The 13,100-nt window shown below is 44.2% G+C and overlaps 1 protein-coding gene across 1 annotated transcript in view; it reads right to left on the minus strand.

The window, feature by feature from the left end:
- The window catches only part of ABCC11 (ATP binding cassette subfamily C member 11), a 66,314-nt gene extending 54,527 nt beyond the window's left edge, over positions 1-11,787 (minus strand). Inside the window, exons 1-5 of the mRNA XM_034940111.4 lie at positions 11,339-11,787; positions 9,953-10,089; positions 7,638-7,796; positions 4,110-4,257; positions 2,426-2,659 (exon numbers count right to left, since the gene is read on the minus strand). Of these exons, the coding sequence (XP_034796002.1) occupies positions 2,426-2,659; positions 4,110-4,257; positions 7,638-7,796; positions 9,953-10,089; positions 11,339-11,437 (777 nt within the window). The 5' untranslated portion in view covers positions 11,438-11,787. The remainder of the gene's footprint in view (positions 1-2,425; positions 2,660-4,109; positions 4,258-7,637; positions 7,797-9,952; positions 10,090-11,338) is intronic.
- Positions 11,788-13,100: the final 1,313 nt, after the last annotated feature.

The following is a 13,100-nucleotide window of genomic DNA, read 5'->3' on the forward strand; positions in this document are numbered from 1 at the left end:
TAGGCCTTAGCACAGGGCTCCTTAGTGAGGCGGGTGACTGCAAGGGTTGAAGACCCGGACTCTGCAGCCAGGCACCATGTCCAAATTCAGGCCCCAGCACTTAGCAATCACATGACCTTGTACAAGTTACCTACCCTTTCCTTGCCTCAGTTTCCTCCTTTGTGACAATGGGGACACTAACAGAAACTGCCACACAAGAGGGATGTTAGAGAACTGACCAAGCGAATGTAAGTAATGACTTGGAGCAACGTATGGCTAAGAGTAAGTTAGGGGTTGTTACGATGACTTTCCTGAGATAAACAGGGAGATCTTTTAGCTGTCAGTCAAGTGCAGGAGGACAGTGGAGCTCAAGGCCTAATGGAAACTAACACTAATTGTACAGCTTACACTTGTCAACCACTACCCCCATGTACATGCTTTACATGTACAAACTCACTGAATCCTATGAGACAACAATCCTATGAGGTTGGTTCTATTATTATTCCACAGCTTCAGAGAGGCTGAACAAATTACCTAAGGCCACAGAACCAATAAAATGGTGAACAGTAATAACCATAATGATTCCAATAAATACCTAATGTTTGTTAGTGCTTGCATTTTTGGAACGCCTCTACTTGATGGCAATGAATAATTCAGCAGATGTTTTTGGAATATCTGTTCTGTGTAATTCAGGTGTTGGGCCTTTTGAGAGACAGAGTGGTGAATCTGAAATGGTTTGTGTCTTTGAAGGGGGCTCATATTAGTAGGGCAGCCAGATTTGTGCAAAAAGAACTGCAAATGCTTAGCAGGGAATGCCAGTAGAAGGCTGGGTTTGGAGATCCCGTCACGGAGGAGAGGAAAAATAAACTGGATCTTGAAGGATGAGTGGGATTTTTAAAGGGCTGGGAGTGGGAGTGACATGAGCAAAGTCACCAGGAGGGGGATGTGTCCGGTGTATTTGAGGACTGGAGGTTAGCCCAGCCTAGGTGGCAGGAGGAAGTCAAGCTAGGGCTAGAGGAGAGGACACAGGAAGAGATGAGGCTGGAAAGGGGCTAATAACAGATCACAAAGGGGTTTGGCTTAAAGGAAAGGAGCCAAAGCAGTGTTGCCTTTTCCAAAAATTAAAGTATCTGTTTCAATATCAAAGTAACCCACAACCCTCGAGGCAATTGGTAAACCACAGAAAAATAAAGATATCAAAATGAAATAGATGAAATCCCAGTATCCCCCACAACTATAGGTCATAAGTTGGAGTTTCTTCCTCCATTTCTGTCAATGCTTGTTTGTGTTATGCTGTAAAAAAAAAAAAAAAAAGCAAGAGTAAGAATGGACAGTAACAATAACCAGGCAGGTGAAAGGATTCCTTTTCTGCAGATAAGGAAATTAAAACTCTGAGATGTTACCAAAAATTGCTTTTCCCTGGAAGATTTCCCTAAGCCATCAAGTCTTCCCACACCCTCACCCTCAGGTTGGCTTAGGGGATGCACTTTCCAACATGCTTCTACTTGGGATTTGTGTCTTTTTGTTCAGGGGCCTATCCCCAGGGTCTAGAGCATAATCTGGCTCAGAATAGGCCTCAGTAACTATTTGGGGTGTGTGTGTGTGTGTTTGAGACAGGGTCTCGCTCTGTCACCTAGGCTGGAGTACAGTGGTGTGATAATAGTTCACTGCAGCCTTGAACTCTTGGGCTCAAGCGATCCTCTTGCATTAGCCTCTCAAGTAGATGGGACTATAGGTACATACCACCATGCCTGGTTAATTTTTGTCTTTTTTTTTTTTTTTTTTGAGACAGGCTGTCACTCTGTTTCCCAGGCTAGAGTGCAGTGGCGTGATCATGGCTCACTGCAGCCTCAACCTCCCTGGGCTCAGATGATCCTCCCACCTCAGCCTCCTGAGTAGCTGGGTCTACAGGCATGTACCACCAAGCCCAGCTATTTTTTTTTTTTGCAGGGTTGGAAGTAGAAATAGGGTCTTGCCATGTTGCCCAGGCTAGTCTCAAACTCCTGGATTCAAGCAATCCTCCTGCCTTGGCCTTCCACAACTGGGATTACAAGACATGAGCCACCACAGATGGCTGATTTTTGTTTTTGCTTTGTTTTGTTTTTTGGTAGAGACGGAGTCTTTCCATGTTGCCCAGGCTAGTCTTGAACTCCTGACTTAAACAATCCTCCTGCCTGGGCTTCCCAAAGTTCCTACTTGTTGAATGAATGGATAAATCCTCTCTAGTCTCTGAATGTAAGTGGCATTTCCTGCATTATTGTTGACCTGCTTTCATGACACACAGGCAATCGTTAATGGTTATCCACACTCAACCTAGGAATTATTTTCTTTCTCTTTCTCCTTCCTCTTCTAACCCCCTTTTCTCCCTCTCTTGGCCCCCAGGGCAGTTATGTCCAGAGGAAGGGTAGGGAAGCATGGCCCGGAATAGGCAGTCCCAGCTGCTTACCTCTCCTGAGGTGATGTGTATTACAGACTTAAATTGGATGAGCTTCTCAAAGGCAAAGGAGGAAACAGCTGCTCGGAACCTGATGGCTGTGCGCTGGTTGATGATCCAACTGGAGGAGAAACTCAGAGACTTCACACACTCGGAGAGAAAAAGGGCAAAGCAGAGTCCCACTCCATGGACAACATTCCCCAACTGCTCTTCTGAATATTCCAGGATCTTTGGTATAATCAATATCTACAAGGAAATGGGAGTTTGGATCATTCAGACCACCCTGCCAGACACGTTTGATGTTTTGTTGCTGGAAGAAGGGTTGGGAGGTCTGATTCATGCTGGGGGTTTGTTGAAGGATCAAAACTGACTCAAGTACAATCCTGCCCTCAAGAAGGTTAAGGTCCAGTTGGAGGAGACTTAGGAGTTCAACTGACCCAGTTCTGCAACCTTAGGTGGCTGTCCTCATCCTGACAGGAGACAGGGGACACACACAAAACAGTGATTTAGGCGTTAACAAAGTGGCTTTACAAAGGTGTGGACAGAATATAGGAAATCCAACAAGGCCTGGTGGAGCACCATGAAGCTGGTGACAGCAGGGAACAGTGGCCTCCTTAGACTTAAGGGGCAAGAGCAGGAAGAGGTTCTGTGGCCCACAAGGGGTGAGGCACACAGAGAGGGTCTGGACAGGAGCTGTGGTCACCAGCCTCCAAGGACAAGGAGGGAGGTCGCCTGGGGAATATGTATCTTGACCTCATCTTCTTCCTCCTTCCAGTCTCCTATTAGAATCTCCCACCAGTCAACCCCAACCAGAAGCCAGAGGGCAGTGGGGGTCCATTAATGTGATCCACATTAGGGGCACAGGGCAGGATGGAAAATGATGGAGAGTGGATCTAGAGGACCCGGCACCTAACTGTCACCCGACTCAGTTATCTCTGTTCTGTCATCGACTGCTGTTTCTTCCTGACCTACATTCACCTCCCCGTAGCTGGTACCAGTGCCTCAGTTTTCTTCTGGGAAGACTCCCACCTCCCCCATTGGTGCAGTCTAGGCTGGACTGTAAATCAAAGTACCCCACTTCTTCTGGCCAACCAGTGATCATGTGACCCCAGCTGGCCAATCAGACTCTTTCTCTTATATGAGACTCTTGGGCTGAGGAACTGGAGAATGATGGGAAATAGAGCACATTCATCCCAACCATGTTACCTGGAGAAGACCATTATTTCCTGCTACCTACATTCCCAGAGTTGCTCAGCCATTTCTCAGAGGAGCTAACATGTGCTGAGCCAGGCCATGTTCTAAATGCTTTATATACTTATCTCATTTAATGTTACCCTATGAGGCAGCTCTCCATTTTACATGCAAGGGTTTCCATAAGGTCTACACCTGAGGGTCCCATGGGATTCCATGGGGAAACCAAGTCACAGAGAATGTGACTATATTGCTAGAAGTCACCCAGCAGCTAAGTGCCAGGGACATGGTTTGAATCCAAGCAGTGGCTACAGGGCCACTCCTTGGTGGTTAGCTACTCCTAACCACCATGCTCTACTGTCCTCAAAAGGTCTTCATTTTCTAGACAGCAACTGAAAGACAAATGCATCTCTAACTCCTGGCATGGACTTGAACATGCCCGCAGTTCCATCTCTAAACCTCTGAAGCCTAGAGTCCCCCAAACCTCACCAAGTCTGCCACTTACTGGCCCGAGTACACTGGCAATGCAGAAGCAGATGCCCAGAAGTGCATCGAAAATCAACCTTGTTCTCTGGAACCTCAGCATCACCAGAAGCACTGAAGCTTTTTCAATCCCTCGCCTTGAGACTTCTTCTTCCCAAAGGCGGTGAAGCCTTGAAAAGAGGATAACGGAACTGGTGGAATCTCTTTGCATGTGACATCCAAACATCCTAGTTCTTGCTAGCCAGGAGCTTTGTTGCAGAAATTTTCAAACATAACAGAATAAAACAATGTAGTAATCTTCTGAGTACTCATCCCCCTTTCCAGAATTAAAAATGTTTGACATTTTTGTTTCATGTCTCTTCCCTCTGACTTTTGTTTCCTGGAGGATTTGAAGCAAATCTCAGTCATCATATCATTTTATCTGTAAATGCTTCAGTATATATCTGTTTCAGATAAAGTCCTTTAAAAAACCATAGCACAGGGCCAGGCGCAGTGGCTCATGCCTGTAATCCCAGCACTTTGGGAGGCCAAGGCCGGTGGATCACTTGAGGTCAGGGGTTCGAGACCAGTCTGGTCAACATGGTGAAACCGCCGTCTCTGCTAAAAATACGAAAATTAGTTGGCACGGTGGCATGCGCCTGTAATCCCAGGTACTCGGGAGGCTGAGGCAGGAGAATTGCTTGAACCCAGGAGGCAGAAGTTGCAGTAAGCCGAGATCATGCCACTGCACTCCAGCCTGGGTGACAGAGTGAGACTCCATCTCAAAAAATACAAAAAACAAACCAAAAAAAAAAATAGTAACAATAAAATAACACTACAGTCGGGTGCCTGTAGTCCCAGCTACTCGGGAGGCTGAGGCAGGAGAATGGCTTGAACCCGGGAGGTGAGTTGAACCAGTGAGCCGAGATGGTGCCACTGCACTCCAGCCTGGGCGACAGAGCGATATTCTGTCAAAAAAATAAAATAAAATAAAATAACACCACAGTAACAATAATTACTTAATGGCATTTAATGCCCAGTCTGTATTGAAATTTCTCTAATTATTTAAACATGTCTTTATAGAGTTAGTTTCTCTGAATCAAGATCCAAACAAGGTCTAAAGGAGAAATCTGATAGAACTCTTGAGTTGCATTTTAATCTGTAAGCATTTCCCCTTGTCTGCATTTCTATGCCATTTATTTGTTGGAGAAACTGATTTTTATTTATCCTGTTGGATCTCCCACACTCTGAACTAGACTGATTGCATCTCCATGGTGTTGTCTAACATAATTGTTGATCCCCTGTGCTTCCTAATAAACTGGTCACTAGACCTAAGGCTTAATGAAATCCAGAATTCCAGCCGTTTGGCAAAAAAAAATGTAAGAGGTGATGTAGTGTACTTCCTGTCGCCTCACATCAGAAACCACATGATGTCTGGTGTCCCACTTTTAGGAATGTTGGTCGGGGTCAGTGGGTTAGGGTGTGTCAGCCTGGTTCCTTCATTATCAAGATCTCCAACACTGATGACCATTGCCTAGTGCCACCTCCACTAGTGCTGGAAAAATGATGAGTTTTCTAATTCTTCCATTCCTTCTGTATTTCGTAGTTTGCGTATATAGTGAGATCTCATCTTTAAACAAAAAACAAAAACGGAGTGATTGCAAAAGTGTTTGTGGACAGACATTGTAAGTAATGAAATTAAAAAGAGAATCAGTGAACTGGAAGAGAATGGAAGGAAATCAGGAGATCTTGTACTCACAATGGTTAGAGAAGAACAAGCAAACTCACATTGACTTAGCTGGTTACCTATTAAGCATCAAGTGTGTTTCCAGGTACATTATTATTATTATTATTATTATTATTATTATTTGAAATGGAGTCTCACTCTGTCACGCAGGCTGGAGTGCAGTGGCGCAATCTTGGCTCACTGCAACCTCCACCTTCCGGGTTCAAGCGATTCTCTGTGTACTTTAAAAAATGAATTAATCACCTCTTTTGTTTCTTGCAACAATCCTATGAAGGACCATGAAATAAATTTATGATCCACTTTTTTTTTTTTTTTTGAGATGGAGTCTCACTCTGTTGCCCAGGCTGGAGTGCAGTGGCGCAATCTCGGCTCACTGTAAGCTCTGCCTCCTGGGTTCACGCCATTCTCCTGCCTCAGCCTCCTGAGCAGCTGGGACTACAGGCACCCGCCTCCATGCCTGGCTAATTTTTTTGTGTTTTTAGTAGAGATGGGGTTTCACTGTGTTAGCCAGGATGGTCTCGATCTCCTGACCTCGTGATCTGCCCACCTCGGCCTCCCAAAGTGCTGGGATTACAGGTGTGAGCCACTGCACCTGGCCAATCCACTATTTTATACATAAAGACACAGGGCCCAGAAAGGGAAACTTGTCTGATATCATAGTAAGAGGTGAGATTCTGACTAATATCTGGCATTATCCAAAAAGTATTTCCTGGAACCATTTCTTTTTTTCTTACCAAATAAGTCTGAGAAGGAATGGGTCAAAGTTTACCCAGTTTCTGTACTCCATGTGAAAACATGTGCCTTCAATATGTTAAGTTGCTTTGTAAATCTCCAACACCTGGCTATAATACAACATTTCACAAACTCCTCTGACTACTGAATGCTCTTTATGTGGAGGCTCTTATGAGACTATAATTTCCAGAACACATTTGGAAACTCATTTTCCACCTGGTATCTCTCATGAAGCAGCTAGAGGTAGGAACATGAATACAGGATCTTTAAAATCACATATTCATATTCTCCCACCTTTTGTCCTCATATTACCATGTGTGGTGGGTGGTACAAGAAATTTAATCACACAACTAGTTAGCGGTGGCTTGAGCACTGGGAGACTGGGCCACTCACCCAAAGTAATACTCAGTGCCACTGTTGAATGCCTGATCCAGAAGAGAAAATCAAAAGGGACTAGAAGTGGTCATTTCTAACTTTCTTGGGACAGGTGTAGTGGCTCATACCTGTAATCCCAGAACTTTGGGAGGCCAAGGCAGGTGGATCACCTGAGGTCAGGAGTTCAAGACCAGCCTGGCCAACATAGTGAAACCCCATCTCTACTAAAAATACAAAAATTAGCCAGACGTGGTGGCAAGCGCCTGTAATTCCAGCTACTTGGGAGGCTGAGGCAGGAGAATCACTTGAACCCAGGAGGCGGAGGTTGCAGTGAGCCGAGATTGCACCACACTGCACTCCAGCCTGGGTGACAGAGAAAGACTCCATCTCAAAAAAAAAAAAATAGTGATAAAAATAAAAGAAAAAAATGAAAAATAACTTTCTTGGGTTCACAAGCCTTGTGGTAAGTCTGATAAGAGATGTGAATTCTTGCTCCAGGGAAAGATCTCCAGCCCGTATGTACAAAATATCCATACCATTTTAGGAGATTCATGAACCCCAGGTTAAAAACCCTCACCTAGTATGAGGCCTCTTCCTACAGGAAGAGCCAAGTCGTCTGGCATGGCCCCTCCCTACCACCCTTAGGCATCTCTGGTCATTAACCCACCAAGAGATTGTCTTTTAACCTATCCACTGGTTTGCCCAGCGCAGCTTCACCTTTGGACATTTTTGTCTGAGGCATCATGGACTGACAGTGGAGGGATGGTGTTCTCATCTAAGCGATTCCGTAAGCTTTGGATCATGAGCGGGGTGAGCCATGACATGGTGAGGTAGGAGAACAGACCAGCATTGTCCAGGGGCTGGGGGGCAGGAAACCTAGTAGAGGGGACACAAGGATAAGAATGAATTCAGGATCAAGATTTTGCAAGGATGAATGACAACCATATTAAAACACAACGAGGTTACCCAGATCTACACACAAACATGTTTTCATGACTCTTATTTGTAAGTTGAAAACCATAAACAACAAAAGTGCCCATTAATTGAGGAATTATTTAAACAAAAAGAGAGAAATTATGATCTACCCATACTATAAAATGCAAATGCAATGTAGATGTTTAGGTTTTTTTTTTTTTTCAATAAGGCTTGTTTATATGTAAAACACAGGAAGAGTTCCAAGCAAAAGCCAAAAAAAAGACACTTGCAGATTAAAAACTCAGTATTGGCTGGGCGCAGTGGCTCATGCCTATAATTCCAGCACTTTGGGAGGCCGAGGAGGGTGGATCACCTGAGGTCAGGAGTTCGAGACCAGCCGGGCCAACATCATGAAACCCTGTCTCTACTAAAAATACAAAAATTAGCTTGGTGTGGTGGTGTGCACGCCTGTAATCCCAGCTACTAGGGAGGCTGAGGCGTGAGAATCGCTTGAACCTGGGAGGCACAGGTTGCAGTAAGCCGAGATCACGCCACTACCACTCCAGCCTGGGAGAGAGAGCACAACTCTGTCTCAAAAGAAAAAAAAAAAAAACTCAGTATTTCTTTTCACTTATATAAAAAAGGAAGAAAGGAGGGAAAGCAGACAAAACAGTACATACATTTATATCACATTGCTGATAGTGGTTGACATTGAAAAAGGAGTTGGAGTTGGCAAAGAAATAGGAAGAGAGGTCCTCAAGGCTTTAATTCTTCTGTGAAACTTTTACAAACAATAAAATTGAATACATACATAATTAAAGATGATAAGGTATTATCTTTAAGAATGATTTACAAATACCAAAAATGACTAAATTAGGGTATTGGGATTATGTGTCATTTTTCCACTTTTTTTTTTTTTCAAAATTGCCTTTAAGGTTATGTGTTTCAATGGGAAGAAAATGCAATTCAAAAAGAGACTTGAAGAGAAAGATGGGAAGATGAAAATGCTGAACTTATAAGATTTCTTTTGGGGGGTAGGGGAGAGGGACTATGACATCTTTTCTCCACCCTTTCATATCCTCACAGCATTCTCAACAAGGCTGGCCACATGCCATTGCCAGGGATATTGGAGCAAGGAGCAGGTGAGGGGAGGGCAAGAGATTGTACCATTTGTGATCACAAAAGACAGGGCAAGACCTATGAGCCAGTGCTAATATCTTAAAGCCCCAACAGAAACAATATATTTATCTAAGATGAGGTTACCCAGGTGAATGAAAGTACCAAGGTTCTTTGTTCTTGGTGGAGATAACATAATTCAATATGGTAACAATGTAACTAGTATTGACAGAAGCTCAGATTTTAAAAATGGGCAAACAAATGCAGTTTGTTGATAGATAAAAATCTTAGAAAACATGTTGGAAATCAACTTGGTTACTCCCATAACCAAGGCTGGTAACTTTAATGTGGCCTTTGAGAACCTGTCTGATCCGCCTGCCTCTGCAGCCTCACCTCATGCCACACCCACATCACACAAGACTCTCCAGTGACACTGGCCTCCTTCTTTCTCAGTTCCTGGACACATCATGCTGTGTTCCTTGCCCCTCCAGGCAAGGCTGTCCCACAGGCTGTTCCTTGATCATTCTTCTACTCTTGCTTAGGAAATTCTTGTTCTCCCTCTAGGTGTCACTCAGCTTAAGCCACTCAGAACCTACCAAGTTGTCATGGTTCTCCGGTCCCTCAACACTCGCATACTTCTTCACAGCACCTTCCTCAAACAGCTTGTAATCATGTCATGCACAAGTTTATTTGCTTATTGTCTTTCTCTCCCATGTGAGGTCCATGATGGCAAAGATCACGTCTGTTTGCTCACTGTTCTTCCCCTGTGATGTAGCACAGTGCCTGGCACATGTAGGTGCTCAATGATCCTTTCTGAATGAATAAATAATGAATGAATGGCTATGACGATGTGCCTCCCTGGTGTGCCTCAGGCTGCTCTGAAGGGATTTGGCTGTGTAGGGATGTAGTTATGCAACCTTCGCGAGAGGTCTAGTTGGGAGGGTTGGGGATCATTGCCCTGGTGGATACAGCTCTCTCCCACCACCCCCATCAGGACTCACCTTGGCTTGGGGCGGAAGGGAATCATGGTTCTCAAGGCAGCATCGTACTTCCCCCACGGTGGGACAGCTGCCCTCCCTGGAGCCTCAGGATTTCTCTCTTGCTGACTCCAGGGGCCATCTTGGAGAGTGTAGGTTTTCTTGGAAAAGAAAAACAAAAGAGCATCAGTTTCAAATCTCGTAAATTCTGTCCTGAGGGAATGTTGGACCAGATGCCCATGGAGAAATGGATTTTTCCATATCCTGCTTCCGAAAGAAAGGCTTCCATACCGGGAATAAGCAGGGGACCGAGAGTCAGGGCAACTGGATCCCAGCACTCGCTCTGCCACACATTTGCTGAGTGAGTCTGGCCCAGTCACTCTACCTCTTTGGATTTTTATCTGACAGTAAACAATTTAGACAGGAATAAAGGGTGCCATAGTTAGTTACCTGCAGAATGAAGGACCAAGTCACTCTTTGAGGGTAAATCTACTAAAAAGAAACCAACAAGTAAAAAAGCAAATCCTAAAATATTATATGTTTCCCTTTCGACAACTAAAATAAAAGGACAGGTAATTTTTAGGACTTCATATAGAATAAATAATATATTCTATATAAAATAATACTTTTTAAAAGCACAGCAAGGATTGACAGAAAGAGATTCAGAATAGTGGTTACATCAGGTAGGAAGGGTTGGGGAATGACATGGGGGAAGACCAATTGCTGTGTGTGATTGTCAAGGTCCAAGCTGATGTATTGGTGATGGGTTTGTAGATGCTTATTATTATTATTATTATTATTAATATGAGTAAATGCATAGATAAATAGGTAATAGGTGATAGAGAGATAGATACAATCTAATCTCTATATAATATTATGCATAGAGATATGCATAAACCATGAAGGTATGCCATGATGACGGATTATAATTGATCTCATTGTGGAAGCCTGAGGTCTATTTGAAAAAAATCAAGAGTAGCTGGGTGGGCTGGCTCATGCTTGTAATCCCAGTGCTTTGGGAGGCCAAGACAGGAGGATGGAGGCCAGGAGTTCATGACAAGCCTGGGCAACATGGGGAGACCCCCATTTCTGTGAAAAACTTAAAAATTAGCTGGGCGTAGTGGTATGTGCCTATAGTCCCAGCTACTCAGGAGGCTGAGGGGGGAGGATCATTTGAACCCAGGAGGTGTCAGTGAGCTATGATTGTGCCACTGTACTCTAGCCTGGGTGACAAAGCCAGACCCTGAGTCAAAAAAAAAAAAAAAAGAGAGAGAGAGAGCAAAAAGAGAAAAGAAAAAAAATTCAAGGGTAAATAAGTATGGGAAGAAATTGTTTGATGTAATTTATGACCATGGAGAATATTCTGCCAACTCAGTTTCCTGGTGTGCTGATGCTAAGAGATCTACTTACATAACTAAGTCCTGAAACCATGTCATCGCCTATGTCGATGCCACGATTCACGAGGCCACCAGAAGAGTTGGGCACCCAGTATGTCCTCTTCCTAGTCATTTTCAGTTCCTGCCAATTCTTCGTTTCCTAGAATCAGAGAATATGAAAAGACAGCAGGAGTTAGAAGAAGCTTAGATCTCGCCTTGAGCAGCCAGAAGAGGGGGCACTACCCTGCAGGGAGCTTTTTGGGGCCATGCAGAGGTTTGGGTGCCTGCTCTTTCCTCTCCTTAGCCTGTGCTTGATCCCTCTTTTTAAACATCTTCTCAGGCCTCAGGCCCAAATCACTTAGTGAAACCTTCTCTAACCACCTTCCCCAACCCACCCCCAACACCGCACCCTTGATCCTGGGCAATCTCCTTTGATGTATCAAACCCTTGCTCGTAAAATCAGTCTTCTTGCTTTATCCCAGTCTTTAACTGTGTATTTGTTTGAATCATTATTTGTTCAGACTTCATTTATGCACTACACAGAGAGCCTCATGAGCACAGGGACATGTCTGCTTTCCTCGCTGTTGAATTTCCTGGGCCTGGAACGTGCTGGGAGGAGAGCAAGTGCTCAATAAATGAAGAATGAATGGACGCATATGTGAATGAAAGAAACATCATTTTCCCTGATTTCACTCTTGGTTTTCACAGACCCCAGAAGGAATCTGGGGACAAGTTAGGAGACTTAAATAATCAGGGTTCTTTTTTTAAAAAAAAAATATGCCTTTCATATTTGTTTTTCTGAGTATGTGACTCACTCCCTGCTTGACTCAGAATATTCATGTGCCTGGGACAGGAGAGAAGGTAGTAATTAGGAATATTCTGAAGAGATGGAAAGAGAAAATGTGCAGCAGAGCCAGGGCCATGAGGGTGCAGCCTGTGCCCCCCAGGGCCTCACACTCAGAAGGGCCCCAGGCTCAGTTGAATGCTTTTCTGTTGCCATCCTGAAATTCTTAATAAATTTGAACAAGAAGACCCACATTTTCATTTTCATTTTCATTTTGCACTGTTACCCACAAATTATGTAGTTGGTCCTGGTGTTCAGATATAGCTTTTACCATTCAAATACTGAGGCTGGGTATGATGGCATGCACCTGTAATTCTAGCACTTTGGGAGGCTGAGGCGGGAGGACTGCTTGAGCTCAGGAGTTTGAGACCAGCCTGGGCAACATGGCGAAACCCTGTCTCTACCAAAAATATAAAAAATTAGCTAGACGTAGTGGTGCATGCTTGTGGTCTCAGCTACTTAAGAGGCTGAGGCAGAAGTATAACTTGATCCTGGAAGGTGGAAGTTGCAATGAACTGAGATTGTGCCACTGTACTCCAGCCTGGGCAACAGAGCAAGACCCCATCTCAAAAAACAAAACAAAACAAACATTCAAATATTGGATTGTACTTCAAGCAAATAGACTGCTAGCTAACCCATTACTTTGTGAGAAGTTACTCTAGATTTCTTTGTCCCACTCCTTCCCATCCCACTTCCTTTTACCAAATCACAACCAGATCTGGTAGAGTCAGTTGCTGGAATTTTCCTACAGACCATATAAGATAGGCTTCCCAGCCAGGGCACCAGGCCATAGGCTTACTTGCCATGTAGTGGTAGAATGTGGACACTTCAGGGATGATAGAAAAGAGAAAAGAGAGAGAAGGAGGTGTATTAGATAAGAGAGAGTGACACACACTCTTTACAGCTCTGGGAGGAAGACTGGCTGCCATGAACCAGCCTAGAATATAGCTGC

This window comes from Pan paniscus, chromosome 18 (genome assembly GCF_029289425.2).
Source record: "Pan paniscus chromosome 18, NHGRI_mPanPan1-v2.0_pri, whole genome shotgun sequence".
Taxonomy (NCBI): Eukaryota; Metazoa; Chordata; class Mammalia; order Primates; family Hominidae; genus Pan; species Pan paniscus.